The sequence below is a fragment of the Callithrix jacchus genome, chromosome 11 (genome assembly GCF_049354715.1).
Source record: "Callithrix jacchus isolate 240 chromosome 11, calJac240_pri, whole genome shotgun sequence".
Classification (NCBI taxonomy): Eukaryota; Metazoa; Chordata; class Mammalia; order Primates; family Cebidae; genus Callithrix; species Callithrix jacchus.
In genome coordinates this window covers 110272306-110295776 of record NC_133512.1, presented here as the reverse complement: position 1 = coordinate 110295776, position 23471 = coordinate 110272306, and the positions used below count along the sequence as shown (strand labels likewise).

At 36.0% G+C, this 23471-nt stretch overlaps 1 protein-coding gene across 8 annotated transcripts in view; it reads left to right on the top strand.

The window, feature by feature from the left end:
- Positions 1 to 22125, top strand: part of CHRM2 (cholinergic receptor muscarinic 2) — a 144652-nt gene extending 122527 nt beyond the window's left edge. For all 8 annotated transcript variants that reach the window (XM_002751954.7, XM_035254673.3, XM_009003003.6 and 5 more), the window contains one exon: positions 16734 to 22125. In XM_002751954.7, the coding sequence (XP_002752000.1) occupies positions 16780 to 18180 (1401 nt within the window). In that variant the 5' untranslated portion in view covers positions 16734 to 16779 and the 3' untranslated portion in view covers positions 18181 to 22125. The remainder of the gene's footprint in view (positions 1 to 16733) is intronic.
- The last annotated feature ends 1346 nt before the right edge of the window (positions 22126 to 23471 follow it).

The window sequence follows — 23471 nt, the reverse complement described above, 5'->3', positions numbered from 1 at the left end:
TCAGAAGGGCAGAGGTGGTTTGGATGAACAATGGGTCTACTGTTAATCTGCTCGAATTCCTGAAAAAGACCTCATCTTGCATAATTAAATACTTTGAGATGAAACAGATTCTAAATAAGAATCTCTCTTAGATAACACCCCAAAGTCTTAAATTAAAAAAGAAACATGTGCACATAGTGACTCAGGAGGAGAAAACAATAGGAGTAGCTACCAAAAAGCTAGTTTGCAAGAAAGTAAAGGCAGTATCAAAACTTAAAATTATAGAAAATCCCTCACTTAAATGCATTGATAATTCAGTACTGGGGCTTATTTCACATAAGTACGTTTATTTAATTTAATCATGAAATCTGCCATGAACACGATTGCTAATTCATGTCCTTCTTTCTCCACCCTGTTTATTTGCTGTTCACTATATAGCCTAAAAATGAAAATCACTTAAATTGTCATTAACAATGCTTTTTATTATTGTTCATTGTCCTTCAAAAATGTACCTGTAGGGGAGAGGGGGAGAGCAACAGGATAAATAGCTAATGTACCTGGGGCTTAATACCTAGGAGATGGGTTGATAGGTGCAGCAAACCACCGTGGCACACATTTACTTACGTAACAAACTTGCACATCCTTTATATGTATCCTGGAACTTAATAAAATAATTTAAAAAGCACCAATAGTTCAACAGAAGTCACGCATGACGCATTCTTGCTCTGGATATCCATGATCTGTTGCAGTTTGTTCTACATACAGGATAAGTACACAGAACAGATACTTCTGTTCCCAAGTGCTTCCCAATACTACATAAATACTGCCACAATCTGCAACCAAGGATCAATTTCTGGAAATGTTAGTGAACAGGAAACAACTATTAGCAAATTATTACAAACGTTTAGAGTCCAGTAATAAATGCTGATGAATGTAAGAGGATGTGACTTCATGAAAATCGTTATTCTATGGAATAAGTAGAGCAAAGCTATACAAGTCACCTGAACTTAAGAAATTCATGCATATATATTCTAAATAACAGAATGTACTAAAGCAACATCTCAAACAGACTTATTGCACAGTTGACAATTTTACAAACTGTAAAAGTAATTATTTTCCTATTACTCCCAACCTAGCCAGAGTCAACTATTGCTCTTAAACCCTCACTCACCAGTATTTTCTTTTGTTCAGGTTGTCTTTTATAATTCACTCTCTGTTTTAGACAGAGTCTCATTGTCACCGAGGCTGGAATGCAGTGGCACAATCTCGGCTCACTGCAACCTCTGTCTCGGCTTCAAAGAATTCTCCTGCCTCAGCCTCCTGAGTAGCTGGGATTACAGGTGCCTACCAGCTCAGCTAATTTTTGTATTTTTAGCAGAGACGGAGTTTCGCCACGTTGGCCAGGCTGGTCTCAAACTCCTGACCTCAGGTGATCCACCTGCCTCGGACACCAAAGTGCTGGGATTACAGGCTTGAACCATGGTGCTCAGTCTCATAATTCATCCTTATTAAAAAAAAAAAAAGCAACTAAACCAAATATTTTAAGAGACTTTCTTAACCTACCTTTCCTTTAAATCACTTCTTTTTTCTACTTTGCTTTACCCTCAGATTACAAAATAGGGGTCTGTCTACATTTTTTATCCACCCCAACCCGAGCACTACCATGCCTGTAACCAAAACTCCCTGTCATGGTTTCTTATCCTCTGGAGTTTATATCCTTGTGGACTTTATTAAAAGTGATTCATAACTTTCCGATTTGCTTAACCCCAGCATGTGAAAATATTATTTGAGTTCTATAACTCCATTGAGCCTTTAAAGTAACCATTTACGGGTTCGTTTTGTTTGAGAAGGAATGTGTAAATATGCCAGCTATAGGGTAAGTGTCGAGCACTTGGCTATAAAACTTGGGGTCATATCTAAACAGAAATTAAACTTTACTCAAGAGGCTTCCTATCTTTATTATAAAGCACAGCTTGGAAATTTGAGGCTGTACTGGGCATTGTGCCAAACAGAACGAAAACTCTCCCCACCCTACGTCTTCATCCCTGCTCCCTACAATGTCTGCTTTTGGTCTTTCTGTCGTCTAGCTGCTTCCTCCTTCCCCCCAGACAGGGCTGTTCCCACTGTGACTTACTGGTTTAGCACTTGTTTAAAGAGGTCAGCTTTGCGCACAGTCATTTGTTATTTTAATAACAATACAAAAAAGAAAAAGAAAACATTGAGCAAAACGGGTAAAGCTGTCACCTTTGAGCTTTACAGTGGGCTTTGAAAACAACCAAACAAGGGAAGAGCCCGAGACAGGCTGTTCACAAGTTACATTCCTAAATGCAGACACAGAGCTGAGGATGCTTTTTCATGAAGAACAGGGACTAAGAGGCGGCCTATGAATGAGAATGAGTCTGTCCTTGGAACACTTGAGCTAAGTATTTCCTTCCCAACAGCCAAGTATGAGCCAGAATGAAGTCTAGTTGGGGGAAGCACAGACCTTTCATCTAGGGTGAGGATGAGCTTTAGCCCGTGGGACATTGGAGAGGGTCTTCTCAGCAGGTTGTGGTGGGCCATCTCCTCCCCAAAAGACTAGCAATACAATAGGTTTCTATCCTTTGTCTAACCTGGTTATGACCCCTGAATTCTAGGATGACAAGGCTGTGTTTTATCTGTGGCAAAATATTTCCAGATAAATGTTGTATAGTAGTCACCATGTCATAAACAAAGTTAAGTCTTTTATCCTAGCCGGTCCCAGCAAAAGAGTAACATGACATGAGAGGTTGGAGAACTGTCCTGTGGGGTTCTTCAGACAACCTATGCCAACTCCTTCATCCTACACTCGCTGAAGATAGAAGGGATGGAGGAGACAATGAATACATACGTAGAAGAGAAGAACTTTGCTAAAAGAAATGAAGTTGTCAAACAAGAGTAAGAAAGAAAAAGATATGAGACAAGCCCACCAGGAAGATTGGCTTTTGGAAGAAAAAATGCTTTCTTTGTTTTTGCTGTTTATCACAAGGTGTTTTATTTCAATTAGCAAGAGAGTTTAAATGAAATTTTTAAAAAATTGTTGTTTATCTAAAAATAGCATTTAGAGTGATATGGTAAATGCAAGTTACAAGTTAACTTTATGTATATTTGTAGATCATGCTCTAAGCACTCACAATGTGACATAATGAAATTTTGTTATTTTTATATTTTTCAACAATACATCTCTCTCTCTCTCAGTTTCATGATTTGTTCTAAATTTGTGGAGGACCAGAAATTTTCCTTTAGTCCCTCAAAAATATGACCTTTTTCTCCAAAATAAACTGCTTTCAGCAAAAACGTAAGTTTAGAATTACTAAATAATCTTTCATACATCTACAGCAAGAATTTTAAATAAAGGTTCTCGTCTGTGACCTTTTGACTGATGGGTTAGGAAGAGGATTAGTTACTGCGTTTTAAATTGACATTTCTTGAAGTTTAGATCGAAGATACCGTTTCAGCAGAAGAATCAGGATACCATAGAACAATAGTGAGATTTTTGGAATCCTTAAAATAAGTGAAAGTAAATAATAAAAGTGACATAGGATAGACTCATATAATACAAAAGTAATCTCAGATTACGTTCTTGTTTTCTTGGAAGAAATAGAGAGTACATGCTTCGTTTCTTTTTGCTCCTTTCTAAATGCTCTACTTGTTGATTAGAACCAACTGTTAAATTATAATAACTTAGTAATAGTGTCTACTAACAGTCACTATTATCATGGTGTATTATGCTAAGGGCTGTTATGTACATTTTTAAAAATATTGTGAATGGTAAATTTTATTTTCTACATCTTTTCCATCTTCTAGATGTGGAAAGGGGGTCAACAAATTTAAGCTCACACAACGAGAAAACAGCAGAGATAGGCTTCAGGTTTAACTCCAAAGTCTTCTCTACTGCATTCACAGACGCATCATAGTTAACTGGGTGTTAGGTTATGGAAGGAACAGTTGCATCCCCCATAAAGCATGAAAGCAGCATTTCTGCCAGCATATCTCTTAGAAAGATATGCAGCCTGGTGGGGCTTGCTGCTCTCTCCCTCAAAAGGAAGAATCTGAGAATCAGATGCCATTCTTCCAGCTTCCATAATTGCTTACAGGAGCCTTGTTTTGTGAATTGCAAGTTCACCTTGTACGGCATGTTGTCACATTCCACTGATACTTCATGACTTCATGAGAAATTTTCCTTAGACTATAACCTTTATAAGAACAGAGATATTCTTTCTTTCTTTTCTTCTTATATGTTATTATCCCTTCCTCCTCAACTGACATACTTGGTGCATGCATATTCATGCATGCATGCACACACATTCACACACATGCACACACACACACACACACACACACACACACACACATGTTAGGTGAAGAAATTCAGGCCCAGGCCCAAATATCTCAGCTTCCTATTTCCTTCCATCTTGTGGCATTCTGAGGTTGGTAACTACTCACAGAATCCTACATGTTCTCTCAGAGGTCCAGATGTGTATACTCCTATCCCAATAGAAACCGCATGCTAAATCTACTTTGCTCACTGTAGTATGATTGTTGATATGGTTTGACTGTATCCCCACCCAAATCTCATTTTGAATTGTAGTTCCCATAATCCCCACATGTTGTGGGAGGGACCCAGTGGCAGGTAACTAAATCATGAGGTTATTACCCTCCTGCTGTTCTTGTGGTAGCCAGTGAGTTCTCTTGAGAGATCTGATGATTTGATAAGGGGCTTTTCCCCTTTGCTCAGAACTTCTCTCTCCTGCTGCCTTTGCTTCCCCTTCTGCCATGCTTTTAAGTTCCTTGAAGCCTTTCCAGCCATGTGGAACTGTGAGTCAATTAAACTCCATTCCTTTATAAATTACCCAGTCTTGGGTATTTCTTCATAGCAGCATGAGAATAAACTAATACAATTGTGCTTCAAAGAAAAACCAGCTTGCCTAACAAGTCCCAATCCATTTGCTGTCTACTGGAAGATCTTCCATTCTCAGGCATTATTTAGGAACAGAAATTGTATTTAAACACCTCTGTATGTGAACTACTCACAATATAGCTACTTTTTGTCTTTTGACAAGGTAGAGATGGGGCCAGAAAAAAATGTACTGGAAACATTTCCAGTCCCAGATGGTTTATTTCCAGAAGGGAAATGCCAAGTTTTTGTTTTGCTTTGTTTTTTTATCATAGCTTTCACACTGGGCATAGTTCACATGGAACCTACTCCGTGACAGAGGTAAAGATTAGGGTTTGGTAATTATATCTCAGTCTGAATGGGAGATAGGTATTTGGAGAGTCTGGAGGTAAAGAGGAGTCAGGTATTTAAGTATTTATACCAGCTCAAACTAAGGGTATTGGAAGAGGGAAGGGGCTGAGGTTTGAGGAAGAGAGGGTGGGCACCGCATATGATGACTTATCTTACATATATTCAATTATGTTGTGATTCCCCTGAGGTCATCATCAAAAAGTGGTTTCATTTCAAGCAGTCAGGAGAGTTTACTGCCCTGATTTACCACATAAACCTCTTCATTCTCTCTGACCAACTGGCTTTATTTTAATTCTAAATTAGTGCTTTAGATACAAAAATCTTTGCTGAGTTGATGCAGCTTTTTATGTTTCCTCATCTCAATTGCCATTAGATCATTTAGTAAAGACTTTAATCTTCTCCCTGCTCTCATTTTTTCAAGTTTTCACGGGATAACACTGCGGTCATTTGGCTCAGTTCTAGAAATAGTCTGCAATCAAACCCTGGAGAAACAATCATTTTGTCTTTAGCTTGGAAACAATAAAAATAGTTGCTTCGCATTACTCTCTACACTTCATTACTACTTTATTTTTACAGCTTTGTTGAATCTGGTATGAATCTTAATTATATGAGGCCTGTGTCATTTCTGTCATTGAAAAGTTAAAAGAACCAAGGTTTAGCTATATGGGAGTGAATTAGTGTCTCTGTACCCTATACCTACATTCTAGGATGGCTACTAGAAGAGTGACAGTGTCTATTAAGCTTATACTTATCAGTGTGTATGTTTTAAGAGGCAATGACCAATAATAGCATGCCTATAAAACACAATCCACTTGCTTTACTTTTCAAATAAATATGCATTTTAATGAAAAGGCTTTCTATTTCTCTCCATAAGCAATGCAGCCTTAAGTAGAGACATGCTTAAAATAAGTATATATTCCTAATTATAACAAGTGTCCTTGTCTCTACTTAACTGTTATAAGATATGCTATCTGAATGTTTGTTATATATTTACTTAGAAAAAGAAATTCACTTCTATGTGCACCTCCTAACATTTTCACAACCTCTAATCTCAGTTATCCTTATCCCAACTACCCTGGTCTATTCTTCAGAAGGAAAGTAGTAACTTCCTCCTTATCTTCTCTCTTCTCCTAAAGTGACTTTCATTTCTCTCTTTAAAGCTGTCCTTGACCTATTATCCAAAGCTCCACATTGCCATGTGCTCTGTCTTAGCTTCCAATGGGCACATGCACCATTGAAAAGGATCTCTAAAGGGATGTTTTGTTTGGAGCTGCTCAGCTTTTCTAGAACAACAGCTTTTATTCTAGAATTTTCTATCATAGTCCACAAAGCCTCAATTCTCGCAAATTTGTTTCACATTTTTAATTCAAAGCAATGAATTAACTAATTTAGAGTTATTAAACCAGCAGATTGCCAACTTTAGGAAAAAAACAAAACAAAATTTTAAAAGCCGACTAAACACATTTCCAGTTTCTCAAGACGGTAAGAAAGAAGCATTGATTCAAATACAGCTGCCTAATCATAGACAGTCTGTAGCTCTCCAAGAATTGCTTCCATTTGCCTTTCACTCTTCTTCCTTGTGGGAACAAAACAACCTTTAGGCAGAGGGCTTTCTCCACCTTTGCTGCTGTTTGCTTTAGAGCACATTGTTTAGTCAGCACTATTTACTAGATTACATTTATCATCAATATTTGACTTCTGTCAAATCCCTGGTGCAGAAAAAGGTGGATGCTTAAGTGCTCTCTCAGATGAAATTTCATTTTTAAAAGTCAAAGTGTTGAGTATTTTCAGGTTTCATTCTGTTTATAATTGTCCAGACCTCTTCCTTTTTGGTAGGAGGTGTATATTCTGTGAACAAATTAATGAAAAGGTGCCATGGACATAGTAACAAGGACAAAGGTCCCAGTTAAGTCACTTTCACACCCTTTCCCCTTAGTCATGGCGTTGTTTTTGGCTAAGTGGTGTTTAGGATGTGTTTTGAAGAGCAGAAAGATAGCTTGGCTGACATGGAGTGGAAGTTTGTCCCGGCATCACTAAGAATAGTATTATGTTTCACAGGCAGCCCAAAACAGCAAGCATGTTTACACTGTAATAAGGCCTTGCATAATCCTGATCTTTTTTGCATTGGAAAAAGTCATGAATTCTCTTCTATTTCTGATGTGAGGATCAGTTTGCCTTATCAGCTACTTTCATTTTGTTCTATAATTTACTTTTACATTTTTGCTTTTATTTTTCACAAAAGTACAACTCAAATCTAGCAATGCACACAAACCTTAAGGGTACAGCTTGATAAATGCACTATGCGCTTGGTATGGCTTTTTTCCCCCAAATATTGTGCATAATGCATATCTGGTAAAATCTGCCATCCTGTGCTTTAATTTCCTAAAGAAGAAAAACTTATACATCCCTCTAGAATACTTTCAACACATCTTTTCAGATAATATATAAAAACTCAGTGTAGGTGAGTGCATAGTTGTCTTATTCTGTGTGTTTTTGAACCTACAGGTTGCCAGGTTCAATGTACTGAAGCAAATACCCACCATCAGTATGTTGTACTTTCTTTAGAAGAAGCTATAATGCAGAATCTTGAGAATAGTAAAAAAATCAATCAAACAAACAAAAACAAAAATGTCAGATACAAGCCAATGGTAAGGAAAAGGAGAAAAAGAGAAAGGGAAAGAGAGAGATAGAGATTTAGTAAAGCTTAATAAATACAGGGAGTCTTCTATATTTATTTCACCACCTCTGACCAGCCTTGCTCCATGGTTTCTCAGCCTTGTTGCTTAGCATGATTTTGGACTGTAGTTGTTTTAGAAAATTGAAAGTTTCTTTAGGCCGGGCGCAGTGGCTCACGCCTATAATCCCAGCACTTTGGGAGGCCGAGGCGGATGGATCACAAGGTCAAGAGATCGAGACCATCCTGGTCAACAAGGTGAAACCCCGTCTCTACTAAAAATACAAAAATTAGCTGGCCATGGTGGTGCGTGCCTATAGTCCCAGCTACTCGGTAGGCTGAGGCAGGAGAATTGCTTGAACCCAGGAGGCGGAGGTTGCGGTGAGCCGAGATTGCGCCATTACACTCTAGCCTGGGTAATGAGCAAAACTCTGTCTCAAAACAAAACAAAAAAAAACAACAACAAAAAGAAAACTGGACGTTTCATCGGCAATTTGTATCTCCTTTAGATTTCAAATTCCTTGTTGACATGAATGTGTTCTGTTTTGTTGGTCACCCATTCCTACTTCATTTCTATCCCCCACAGCCCTTGATGGCATCTGTGGATCTCCTCAGAAGAGTAATTCAGTAAGATATTTTGAAATCAAGCAAGCAAGCGAGCCACGATTTCTTAGCAGGGCCCCCACTACTCCTTGTGGCCACCACCTCCACCACAACTGCTGTTGTAGTGAGATTCAGGAGCTCATAAAAAAGCTCTAAATATGAACAATGACTCATAATGTGTTGCATGGCTCAAAGGAAAACCAGATTAAAAGAAAAAACAAAAAGTGGAAATTTACTTCATTTTTGTGTGATGTTGTCAAAGCACTCAGACTGTGAAATGTCAATATTGCCAGCTAGGAAGGCTGGACTGTCTCCTGAGCCCCAGCCCAGCACTCTCTTCTATCTGTAAGTAAAATTTAAGGACATTCAAGATTTGTAAGGGTCATTATAATATAAACAAACTATGTTATCATCAGCTGCATCAATGTCAAAACTGTGTACAATCAAACCTTTTTTAGAGTAAGGGGACTTTGCTCCCCAAGACATCCTTAAATAAGTCTCTCCTCAAATCTCTTTTTCTTTTTCTCTCCAGCATAATTAATGGAAGGAGTGATTGATTATTGATAACATAACCTCAAAGCCTATTTAACACATTCACCAATGCAGTTTATAAATTAGTGGGATTCCCTGAATGTTTAAAAGAGGATATGGATTATACACATGAATGGTCATCTATCCTATGTCAGAGAAAAGATTGTAGCTAGAATGTCATTAATTGGATTATTATACAACATATTTATTAGTAAAAATATTATATAAAAATCAAAAATAAACAGTTTGCTTTCTCATCAATGATAACCACATCTCATTCTTAAGATGGGAAAGAGATAATACTTCTCTCCTTTACTATCATCTCCTGGCTCTCAGCAGGTGAACACTTGCTTCCAATGATAGTCTGATATTTCCCTGACTTGCTGCCGTATTGCATGATCATTATATTTTTATGTTTTCTGTAATAATAATCAGTACTGAAAGCTATGTATCTAAACATAATATTGTTGAAATAAACCTGTAATTCTCTAAACACATACTATGGTATTTAGACCTCATATACAAAATTTGAAGGCTAGCAAGGGCTTTATCACTATTCTATCAGTTTTGGTATTTGAGCCAACACTGATAAGGCTCATTATCTTATAAGTGTTACTTGCTAAGTGAATATGCTGCTTTTAAGATCTTAATGGTTGAAAAATGGGCAAGAAATGCCCAAAGAACTCTGCCAGTTCTTGATAATGTGTTGAAAATAGCAGCAGAATTTAAAAAATCTATAGGGAGCATATATACTTAGATTATATTTTTAAAACAAAAATTAAAGAAATAGAAACAACTGTAAATTCAACCTTATGTGAATTCTTCTTGATTTCCAACCTTCCTTCCTGTTCTGAAAATTTTTTATAAAATTATGTATCGTCTCTGTCAGTGGGTTTCACCTGTTATCAACCATGGATTCATTTTTTTCTTGACTTTTTTTATTTCTTCTGGAACACTTTTTTTTTGTAAATGGGGCAGGTTTTATGCTACTGTGTACTATGGTGGAAATAACATGGTCCCAGGAGTCAGATAGTCCTTAATTGGAATCACAGCACTTGCTGGGTCTGATGTCATTGTCATCTGTACAGTTGGAAAAGATAATAGTCATTCTTTTCAGGGCTATTGTGAGAATTAAATAAAATAACACACAAAAATCCCAGCACTCAGATACTTACATGTTGATAATTTATTCTTAGCTTATTACATTACAAATTTACCTACAAAAACATTCATCATATATCAGGCATCCTGCCTGACCTCAGCAGTGTATGAAGAAAATTTCACTTTTTAAATGTAATTATTCACTTGTATCTAAATGTGTATAGGAGTTTATTTTTTAATTATATTCTCTCTGTGACAATTCAGAAAAATCTGCCATTGTCATTATTTAGAACATTTTTGTCCATTGATTTGAATACTTATATGGGAAGCTATTTGTTAATTCACATGGTAATATGTTTTTATGATGATTAATTTTAAGACAATTTTTTGAATCTTAAATGTCACATATATTTATGTGCAGAATCATACTTACTAACTCCCTAGCTTATTGTGAACGTCTTTTTCCCAAAGCCCCAGTATTGTCCTGGACATAATGATTCTCACTCTGTTGTTTAAACCAAGGTCCCAACTTGATGTTGGGATATAGGAATTAGTCATGTCAGATCAGGAGAAATGTGTGAGTGAGCAGTAGCAGCTACATGAGACTGTTTGTCTGCCAAAGACTAAGTATTCATAGTAGAGTCTGGAGTTCAGTGCCCTTGGTTTGAACCTTAAGTAGCTTAATTATTTGATATTTAGTTCAACATTTATAAAAGGAGTATAATAAACATACTAATCAGGAGTTCTTTTGGAGAGTAATTATGCTCAAGACATGTTAATTATCATTATCAGTAGTATTGATTATTTAATGTTACTGATAATCTAATATTGATAACAATTTAGTATTACCTCTACCCCCGTTCCCCACACCTTCCCACTCTTAAGATTCCTGATACACACACATACACATAATTTTCTGTTCACTCTTAAGAACGGTGATAATTTTATACTCATCTGGCAAATTTTAACATTACAGCATTTTTTTAATACTTAATACTAATTATCATAGTTCAGAGACATTATCTCACTTTCCTCCTTACCACACTCTGAAAGAAAAAGAGGGTTATTATTCCTGTTTGAGAAAAAAGAAAATTGAGGTTCATTAAATATAAATGACATGATCAGAGTCACACAGCTAATGATTAAGAGTAAAGATTAGCACCCACACCTTTTCAAGGAAGATGTTAAACTGTGGTCTGTCTTCCCTGTACAGGAAGTCAAGGAGTGAAGAAACTGAGGGCAGAAACATTGTCTTATAAGTTTCCATAGTACTTCCAGGACTTAGTCACAAACTAGACTGTAAAATACCAAATTGGCTAATGCTGTACACTTGCTGTCTTAAGATGCTGAGATCTTGAAGGCCATCTTCATTGTGTAGTTTCTTGCGATGATGTTATTTCATCAATGATGCAACTGTTCTTGCTTTAACACCATGCTATAATGCCAGACTAGAACCGAAACCTTTTACAGAAACTCAAAGAGTAGAATTGGAGTGCAATTTACAGGAGGAAACTGCTTTCTTTAGAGGAAGAGGAACGAGTCTACATGGCCTGTGCATCATGGTGAGAGAAGTGACAGCCTTCAACTGCTTGTAATTGCTTCTAAGAGAAATGTTTTCTAATTTTACATACAGCATTAGTATAATCAAGAAAGATAACTCTAAAAATTCACGGACTCTATTAGCAACTAAATTTATTAATATTACATAAATTTGTTGCGTTCTACCTGAGCAAGAATTTCAGTTTATCAAAAACCAAATATCTTAAACTAGCAACCTCTGAGTGCAGTTCATCATTGTCCTGCTGCCTAACAATTCCACACATTACTGGATATAGTATAATTTTTTAAAGGGGGAGGGAAACAGAGCAAGTACACACTGCAAGGTAAGGTTGTTGATTTTAGTTGTAGATTATTTTCTCATTAGCTCTGTGACTGTGATCGAGAAGAAGTTGCTTTAACCACTTGTGCAATCTCAGTTTTCTTTATCACATAAAGGGGATGTTAGAAACTGTTCCATATATTTTATACAGTTGTTAATGTTAAGTGAGATAACGTATATTTGTAGTATGATATTCAGCTTCTCTAATACCAAATCTATATTGGTTAGGAATCTCCGGAGAGACAGAACCAATAGGATATGTATAGACATATATGAGAGGGGATTTATTAGGAGAATTGACTCATGTGTTTACGGTGGCTGAGAAATCCCATGACAAACCATCTAAAATCCTGAGGCCCCAGGATGCATGGCTCAGGCTAAGTCCAAAGGCCTCAGAACTAGGGAGAAGGATGGTGTAACTGTCAGTTTGAGATCGAAAGCCTCAGCACCTTGGGGATGCTGGTGTAAGTCCTGGAGTTCAGCCTAGTCTGGCTGGAATGCTGATGTCCAACACAGCAGAAGAAGTCTATTACAGTTTGAGAGCGAGATCAAGCCACCTTCTGAATTTATTCTCACTGAGCTCTTGCCAACTGGATGGTGCACTCCAACACTGAGGGCAAATTTCTCATCTAGTTCACTCACTCAAACACAAATTTCTTCTAGAAACAGCCTCACAGACACAAGTATTGATAAAATATTAATTTAGATATTTTAGGTATTCCTTAATTCAGCCAAGTTGACACCTAAAATTAAGTTCACAAGTCCACCCCTTGTCAACCTAATGCTCATATACATCTCCTTAAACTACTTGTTATTTCCAAATAAAGACAATAACAAGGTGACGGTTCCATCTAATGTGATCCAGGCAACATGATGCAACTATCCTGCATACAAGCGAAATGCTAATCCCTCTTCCAGAATTTGGCTTTCAAGATTTCAACATTCAGAATTTTAATCTTTTGGGATTGTAATTTTGGAGATTTTTGGACTTTAGCAATTTAGATCCGCAGGAATTTTGATCTTTTGAGAATTCAATATTCAGGATTTTGGCATTTGAGATTATGTCTTTGAGGATATGGTTGACATGTATACTTGAGAGCCCTAAGACTGTATTTTCTTTTAGTTAATTTCCTTAAACTGACAAAGTAATATATGCCCATGGTAAATAAGAAGGAAGCGGAGAAAGGAGGATAATAAACAAAATGAATGAATACATAAATAAATAATAAGATGCAGGTAGAGTGAGAGTCATAGAGTTCTGTCATAATAATGCTTATTACTATTAGCACCAAATATGGACAAATCACTTAGTTATTCTTATGATATTTTAATCTATAAAATAAAGGGTCAAACTAGTTGTTTTCAAATCCCTACTTTTAAACATAAGGTGTTCCTATTCTCCAGAGGAAATTATCAAAAATCTTTTAAAAACTAGAGTTTTAAAAAGTCCTATGCTATATCAAAACTATGAATAAGTAATTTAAATGCAGAGCCAATAAATAGATTTTTGGTATTTTTCATATTAGGTGGATTTACATTAACATTTCATGAAACAGGTACACATATAGCTCAGCTCCAAATGCTCATGAATTGATCTAATAAACAGAGAAAATGCTGCATATAAGCAAATCACAATTCTCATCTTATAGTTACATGAGCTATTAAGAAATCATTGAAATAAGAACTGGAATAATGAATGTTTTTGTTCAAATAAATTACCATGAATACACAATTGTGTGATTAATTGCAAAAAGGAGTCAAAAAGAAATGCAATTGAAATAATTCAACTGATCTAAGTTGCATTCCATTAACATCATTTCCCTTATTAAACTCTTCAATATTTCCCAATAAGTTGCAGACATATAATACATACATATGTAATATTACATATAATCACCTTTTTGATTAAATATAATTATATTCTATAATAATCTATGTCTCACTATGACTATGTCATCTTCTACTATACAGCTTTCCCCAGCAATGCCAGGACACAAATAGCTACCTGTTTCAATAGCTACATAATATTTCATAATATATTCAACCAATCTCTTGTCGATGAATAGTTTTAATATTTCTAGGGATTTGTTTGCTATAACAACATTTCTGAGTGAACATAAATAAATAATAAGATGCAGGTAGAGTGAGAGTTCTGTCAATGAACTCTCATGACATAAATAGAGGCCAGAGGAAAATAATTCTCCAAACTAAAGATTGTATTTTAGCTAATAAAATATTATATCTTTATCATCTCTTGTCGATGAATAGTTTTAATATTTCTAGGGATTTGTTTGCTATAACAACATTTCTGAGTGAACATACTTGAGTAGACCTCTTTGCACATTCTTATATCTGAAAGATACATTCCTATATGTGGCATTCCTGAGACAAGTGTTTCTTAATAAATTTTTTTAGATATAGATTTAAAGTTGTATACATATAGATAAACTGCCCTTCATAGTGATTATCCCCCTAGTCCCACCAAAAGTATTCAACACTACCATTAATACGATGGATGGAAAAAAATGTTTTTCATTGTTTAGATTAGCACCTTTATACTGTTGAGGTTGAGTATCATTTTATATGTTTAAAGGTCATTAGTGTTTAATTTTTCTTTGATTTAACTACTACAACAACGTTTTAGATTATTCCTCTCTCATCTTTCCTTTTTTCCCAAAACTGTATTATATTAAAGACATTGGATAATTTTCTATTATGCACTTTACAAACATTGTTTCTCAATTATTATTTTGACTTTTTTGTTCTATGCAAACATTTTAAAGAAATATGCAATTGTTACATATATTTTCCTTTCAGCTTCTGAATTTCAGGTTTTATTTTATGAAGGCCAAATCTCATTGTTTGGGTTTTGTCCAAGAAAATATTGGAAAACAATTGGCTTTCCAAAGCAGAATTAATTATTCATTTAAATATTATTTGTGTTATGTAGTTGCTTACCAAATTATTTTCTACATGGATTTTAAGGGCAAACCATTGCCCTACCCATTTTTTATAGCAATTACTTTGTAATTAATAGCATCCAAATTAATCAATATTCCCAAATTTTAATTTCTTGGTAATGCTTATTTTGACAACTCACAGCAATTTTTTCAAGAAGAGGTGAAACTTGAGCTAGTCTCTCCTTCAGATGCTGTTTCTCCAGAAATGTTTCATATCTCTCTGATGAATTCTTAACTTTCTTTTCTAAATCCCCAATATGCATTTTCCTTTATAAAATATCACTCAATTGTCACCAGACTTCAATGATATTATCTCAAAAATGACCATTATGTGTTTCCTGACACACAGCAGGACAGGGAAACATGAAGTGCACTCAGGATTAGTAATTGCTTCTTCATCAATCTATGTCTGCCACCAGGCAGAGACCTTGTTTTAATCATCACTGAATGTCCACAATACCTAATTAAGACAAGCTGCTCAACAGATATATGAGCACAAAGTGAAAGAAGGAATGATTGAACACACTGAGATTTCATCTTTCTGAGCCTTAGTTCCTTCTACAAAACAAAATGTTTGGCAGAAAAAAATAGTAAGACAGTAGATTTGATAGTGGTTTGAAAAATAAAAGATCCAGAAAAGTGGTACTTTCTACCATAATTCTGTCTTCTTATTGATGTATTAATTTGTATGCCTATTCCAGAAATCTCTTTATGCTTTGGAAAGTCTTATGCATAATTTTGGCTTATTGAGTTTAATATGCATTTAATAAGCAAATATTCTTTGGTAAGATATGGAATATTGGAAATGCTATGTAATACTGATTACAAGTATGAAATAAAATAGAGGCCAGAGAAAAATAATTCTTCAAACTAAAGATTGTATTTCAGCTAATAAAATATTATCATATTATCTTTATTTTCATCATTCTCAGTATTATTGTGAAAAAGGCTTAGAGCTTCCACGAGGAAAGGCACTCTTTTATTTTTTGAGATGGAGTTTCGCTCTTGTTACCCAGGCTGGAGTGCAATGGCGGGATCTCGGCTCACGGCAAGCTCCGCCTCCTGGGTTCTGGCAATTCTCCTGCCTCAGCCTCCCGAGTAGCTGGGATTACAGGCACGCGCCACCTGCTAATTTTTTGTATTTTTAGTAGAGACGGGGTTTCACTATGTTGACCAGGATGGTCTCGATCTCTTGACCTTGTGATCCACCCACCTCGGCCTCCCAAAGTGCTGGGATTACAGGCTTGAGCCACCGCGCCTGGCCCGGAAAGGCACTCTTAACTATAAAAGTCACACGTTCAATTTCGTACATTCTGTGCTTTCTTCCATGATTGTGTCCTTTTATTTACTTATTAATTTTTATGTCTATTCCAGAAATCTCTTGATGTTTTAGAAAATGTTGTTTGTAATTTTGGTTTATTTAATTCAATTTATCAGTATTATACTAAGTTTCATTAAATTGATGAGATAGGTAGATAGGTAGGTAGATACTCTTATCTAGATAAGGACATATTCAAAACATTATTGGTCTTCAAATTCATTGCCAGCCGGAAAGATCCTTTCAAATACTTCATTTAAAGGTCTTGCTTTTTATATGGGGGATTGAGGCAGGTAGACACAGTAATCATGCAGAGGAAGGGAGATTTGGGAGAAAATTATGTAACTTAAAAGGCAACAATAGTATGTATTTTAAAGCAATGTTTATATTATGTTTATTAATTTTATTCTATTTCCTTGCAGGTTTAAATGTCTATTTGCTACTTGGCTACTGATTACAGAACACAAAATGAATAACTCAACAAACTCCTCTAACAATAGCCTGGCTCTTAGCAGTCCTTATAAGACATTTGAAGTGGTGTTTATTGTCCTGGTGGCTGGATCCCTCAGTTTGGTGACCATTATCGGGAACATCCTAGTCATGGTTTCCATTAAAGTCAACCGCCACCTCCAGACCGTCAACAATTACTTTTTGTTCAGCTTGGCCTGCGCTGACCTTATCATAGGTGTTTTCTCCATGAACTTGTACACCCTCTACACTGTGATTGGCTACTGGCCTTTGGGACCTGTGGTGTGTGACCTTTGGCTAGCCCTGGACTATGTGGTCAGCAATGCCTCAGTTATGAATCTGCTCATCATCAGCTTTGACAGGTACTTCTGTGTCACAAAACCTCTGACCTACCCAGTCAAGCGGACCACAAAAATGGCAGGTATGATGATTGCAGCTGCCTGGGTCCTCTCTTTCATCCTCTGGGCTCCGGCCATTCTCTTCTGGCAGTTCATTGTAGGGGTGAGAACTGTGGAGGATGGGGAGTGCTACATTCAGTTTTTTTCCAATGCTGCTGTCACCTTTGGCACGGCCATTGCAGCCTTCTATTTGCCAGTGATCATCATGACTGTGCTATATTGGCACATATCCCGAGCCAGCAAGAGCAGGATAAAGAAGGACAAGAAGGAGCCTGTGGCCAACCAAGACCCTGTTTCTCCAAGTCTCGTACAAGGAAGGATAGTGAAGCCAAACAATAACAACATGCCCAGCCGTGACGATGGCCTGGAGCACAACAAAATCCAGAATGGCAAAGCCCCCAGAGATGCTGTGACGGAAAACTGTGTTCAGGGAGAGGAGAAAGAGAGCTCCAATGACTCCACCTCAGTCAGTGCTGTTGCCTCTAACATGAGAGATGATGAAATAACCCAGGATGAAAACACAGTTTCCACTTCCCTGAGCCATTCCAAAGATGAAAACTCTAAGCAAACCTGCATCAAAATTGGCACCAAGACCCAAAAAAGTGACTCATGTACCCCAACCAATACCACCGTGGAGGTAGTGGGGTCTTCAGGTCAGAACGGAGATGAAAAGCAGAACATTGTAGCCCGCAAGATTGTGAAGATGACTAAGCAGCCTGCAAAAAAGAAGCCTCCTCCTTCCCGGGAAAAGAAAGTCACCAGGACAATCTTGGCTATTCTGTTGGCTTTCATCATCACTTGGGCCCCGTACAATGTCATGGTGCTCATCAACACCTTTTGTGCACCTTGCATCCCCAACACTGTGTGGACAATTGGTTACTGGCTTTGTTACATCAATAGCACTATCAACCCCGCCTGCTATGCACTTTGTAATGCCACCTTCAAGAAGACCTTTAAACACCTTCTCATGTGTCATTATAAGAACATAGGCGCTACAAGGTAAAACATCTTTGAAAAAGAAAGAAGTGGGCAAGGGGAGCTTGAGAAGAATAAAAGGGATAAAAGAGCTCCTGGTTTTCAAATCTCTGACATTGCACTTTATACTCTGATTACAAAACGTGCAATTCAGGAGCCCAGCAGTGACATACTTATCACGCCTAGGCTCCAGTTTGCAAAAATTGCACCTTATAAACTGTGAGTATTAGGAGCAATGAGACAATGAAAGAAACATGTTGGGGTTGTGGATTTAAGGAACGATCTACTCTTTCTCATACTCTCTTGAAGAAGGGCTTCTGAATCTACAATTTTGACCGTCTCTGCACAAGAGGAATAACCTTGTTCCTTTTTTGTTTCTTTTGTTGTTGTTGTTCTCATGTGTCCTTAAGAGAAGGAAATGCCCCAGTTAAAAGGTAAACATGGAGATTTAAACACAAAGAAATAGGCACTATACAATAGGGAGGTAAAGAAAGAAAATCAAAGAAGGATGCAGAAATTGTCTCCGGAGTGTTAAGCCTATTTTATTCTTTTGTTACGGTTCTATTTAGAGGATTGCAATGTAATAAATGTTTATTTTTTGCCTTTCTTTTTCCCACCATGAAAAGAAAGCAAACAAACAAAAAACCAAACTAGGTCACACCACTTTGCTTCTTGTTATGCCATTATTTTGTACATCCCTGTTCTATACTGTTTATAGGCAAAACCTACAAGACTTTCACTAAGTCCAGCCAGAAACAGCCATGAAAATGGACATTTCACCCCTCCTCACTGTGTCCTTTGCATTCGTTGGGGGTATCGAGGCCTATAAGGATTTAGTACACTTATGATCTGATATGCAAAATGTTTAAACCAATCTGATTTTCTCCCAAATAGTCTTTTATTTCAACAGAATATCCTACCTAAAGCATAAACATGTTGAAGAACCCAAAGTCATTGTAAAATCGATGTTTCATCAAGTTAAATAATGGCCAATCTAGTTGGAAAAAGTTTATTAAAATCAGATGAATTTTAAGATTAAAAATTAGAAGTTTAGGACATTCTATTTCAACCTGAATCTGCCTGACCTGTGTATGAAATGTTAACTTATAGAAAATCAACTCCTGACTTGGTCAGCAGAAAGGGATACTGTTTTATTTCGTTGGAATCCTGAACAGCATTGATATACTCACTTAGCACCAATGATTTCTGGGTCAGTCCCTAGAGAATAGGACCCTCTATCCCATGCCTGCTAAAGGACGATATTCAAATTATAATCAAGTGAGCTCGTCTGCAATTTTCTATGACCCAGTAAAAGGGGGAAAAAAGAGATCTTAAATACAATTACATATTCCTTAAATTGTCAATTCTCCCTAACATTATTTAGCTTCAAAATTCTCTTATCAATAGAATTATAGTAATCTTTGTGACAGAAATGTAGTGGCTAACTAAATAGAGGCCAAACGAGCTCACAGAATCTGACAGAAGGATTGTAGGTGGCTGTTGCCATGCCACGTCTCACCATCTAATTCCAGACCATAACAATCATGTCAGTAACTATTATCTAAGTGGTAGCATTATATAGAATCTTGCCATGTGGAAACTTTTTATTTGGTAGTCCAAATAAATATAGGATTAGGATTATACTGATTCACATATAACTAGTTATTTTTATCCTTTATATTTTTCTTACACGATTTGCTGTAGTTTTCCAATGAGATTTTCTAAAAATGTCTCACTCGATAGGAATCAAATTATAAATGTATTTTCAAATTTCATATTTTGGATTTTAGATTTATGATATCTTGTCCAGTAGTATGAATGTTAGTTTCCTGATAAATTTGTCAATATTAGACCTAGCACTTATAAGAGTTATTTTGAATGATTGGCCTCATTGATGTCACTTCAACAATTTGGAGAATTAAGGGGGGAAAAGCACAAGGAAAAAAATGACAAAAAAAGTTGTCAGTTAGTAAGAAGCAAAATGATAGCAGTATTTATATTTGATTATCCTTCATAAAAACATTTTCCTATTTAAATAACTTCAATCATTAACCCCCAAAGTAATCTTCCATATTTAAACCGACAGCATCTGTTTATAGATTCTCTTACCTACAGTTACTTCAACATGAACTTTTAGATTTAAATTTGTATTTATGTTCACATTGTTTCTTCAAATGAGTGAATCAATTGAGTGGAAATAACATCAAGACAATGGGCTCCTCGACTTTCTGAAAGACAGAGAATTGTCTGGCCAAATATTTCCCTTTTTAATTTATTGTATTTTGGTAATGTAGATTCCGCTTCAGTTGGGAAGAACCCTTTGATGTCAAGGATTCAGGATTTAGGGTTTTATTTGTTTACTCTAACAACACAACTCACCATGAGTGAAGCTGTCTTTGTCTCCACTACGTTGTAGCCTCCCTTTTCTTCTCTCTGTTCTTGATCCTTGCCACAGCCACCGCAACCTTATTGAAAGAGAAACTGTCAAGTTAAAGAAAGAAATTGAAGATAGACTGACACCATGGAAACTGTCAAACAGATCAGAACAATGAAGGAATAAGGAAAATGATAGATGATTGGAGAGATATGGAGATTATATTCAAGGATTTTTATTAAACACTGCTGGATTTTTCTATTTCCGTGGCTCTCAAACAGAGACAATTCCCCTCCTTCTGACAGGGGACACTTAACAATGTGTAGAGACATTTTTGGTTCCGCAGCTGAGAGGAAGGCTAACGGTATCTAGTGCGTAGAGGCTGGGAATGCTGCTAAATACCCTATAATGCACAGGACATTTTCCCCTACCCCCTTTAAAAGAATATTATTTGGCTCAAAATGTCACTATTGCCAAGGTTGAGAAACTCTTGTCTACTTTGAGGGATTTCTAAAGCTTGCCTCTTATTAATGGGAAAATAATCCTGCATCATTTTTAGAATATCAATGCAAATTGCTCACCAATCATGTATCAGGAACACTTTTCTCTCCAGTCTGGTGTATGTGTCAGTCAAAGATTGGGAACTCAGGCCAAATCTATATATCAAAACTCACCAAATTATGCATATAACCCATCTTTTTCCCAGCATCTTAATGTTCAATTATGATTGCCATAAATTCAGTCAATTGAGGATGCAGTAGTTGGCCATCAAAACATTTGTAGTTGATATGGTCAGTTTCTATCGGAGCTACAATTTTTCTTTTCAAATAATATTAAAAGCCTCTCTCAGAAACAATATCATTTATCTTTCACATTTACTGGAAAGAATGAATATCTGTAAGGTCTTTATTTCTTCTCTCTTCATAGCAATAACGCAGATATTCCAGAGTGATCTTAAAAGAAGAGGAGATTAAGAATATGGAAAATGTCTGTTCATTTCTTGGGAAAAAAGGAATGACTTCCCTTTTACCAGGTCATCATAATTTAATGCCAGCTCCCAAGTATTAGGACACAGTAATCAATATGAGATGCCACAAGGGAAAACCTTCCTGGTTTCAGATGTACAGGCTGGAGGTTCAGCATACTCCTGCTCTTTGTTCATCCATTGCTTTTTTGAACCTGAAGATCTGACACTGGGAGAGATGGGAATTTAAAATGATGGCAACAATTACTCAGCAAAGCAGTCTGTTTTTATTTTCTCCTACTTAGTTCATTGATAGTTTCCTCCCTCACCCCAGTTTGATAATATCCCTTTCAACAACCATAGCACCGGTGTTGCAAATAGATTAGGAAAGCACCCAAAGCTGGATGAAATTGTGCAAAGTGTATTCTCAGCATGTATATTCAATACCATGCCTCTTAAAAATGCTTCTCTTAAAGGGTGCACGCTGTAGCATGAAATGTGTGCATATTTAATGTATCTTCCTGGAATATGCTATGAGCTAAATATAAATATATATTCTATAAATAAATAATAAAATGTACAATAGAAATACATATTTCTGTATGCAAATAAATATATTATACACAAACTCTTAATATGCAATATGGTATATGTTGCTTCTGAGTAACAAAAGTTGATTTTATATGCCCAATTTTCAAAGAAAATAGTATTTGCATTTGAAGGAAGGGATTTAAGAATAGCCAGAATCCCATATTAAGATTAAACTGTTTTACGATCTTTAAGATCAGGGCACTGATTTGAAATATCTATTACAGGAATAAATTAATAATTTTTCTGCTATCACTCCATGTAACAACAATGCTTTATTCGCCTGTGCCCCTGACAGGCCTGTTCTGACTAGAATCTTCCCAGCTGGTACTGTTCCAACAGCTGTGTTGATCTCATGTCTGATTACTTGATGAGGCTGCAACCAACCCTTTCTCATACAGTTTCACTCTCTTCCAAATTAACTGATTTTAGTGGAATAAAAAATAATCATACTGGGAGAAGAGGATGACCTTCAGAATGTTTTTTATTCTGACAAACAAGGTAAAATTTATATAAGCACCATATTTTATAAACCACTGTTTCAATTTGGGTCCAATACAACATTTCATACATGAAATTCCAAAAATGTTTAATGAAGTAATGTATAATATTAGAAGTTTCCTCATGAAATTTTAAAGTGGATAGTTTTTTTCTAAGTGGCCTATATTTTCTCAATAGCAATCCTCTTCCTTTCCTTGTTTTCCTCTCGACTACCCAGAACATTTGTATTGATTCACTAGCACGAATCTGTAGTTAGCTAATACAGTTTTGATATTAGTTGACCCTGGACATGCAATTCCAAAACATGTTTACATTTTAATATAAAATGTGTAAATACTGAACATGTAAAGGATTACTATTATACATTTTAGATACCAAGTCATGCAGTGGTAATATTTTTTAATTAATTCGTTTTTTTTCTAATTTTAAGGCATAATTCTATGTCTATTTACTTCTAAATTTTACCTACAACAAAATTCACCCTGTGAATTGATGTCTTTGTCTATATCAGAGTCATTTCTAGAAAAAGAAAAAATATTTGAATGTTATATCAATTCCTATTAGTTTTATATCGTTCCAGTGTTCTCATTTCATTTTTGAGAATTTAAATTGAATTCTATATTGATGAGTTTCAGATGCTATTCCTGACTAGATGATAGCAAATACCAAGACAGCAAAAACATCTTGCCATGATTAAGGAAGAATTTTCCACCTCATATCATGTTTCCAATATTTTCTCTCTTGGGAAGCTTTTAGTGCCATGCTCTTAACACCAGGGATTAAAAATAACCATATTGATAATTTACTTGAAGAACCATTAGCTTATTGTCTTCATTTGTTTTCTGTTGGTATAACAGCATATTTGAGACTGGGCAATGTACAAGGAAAATAC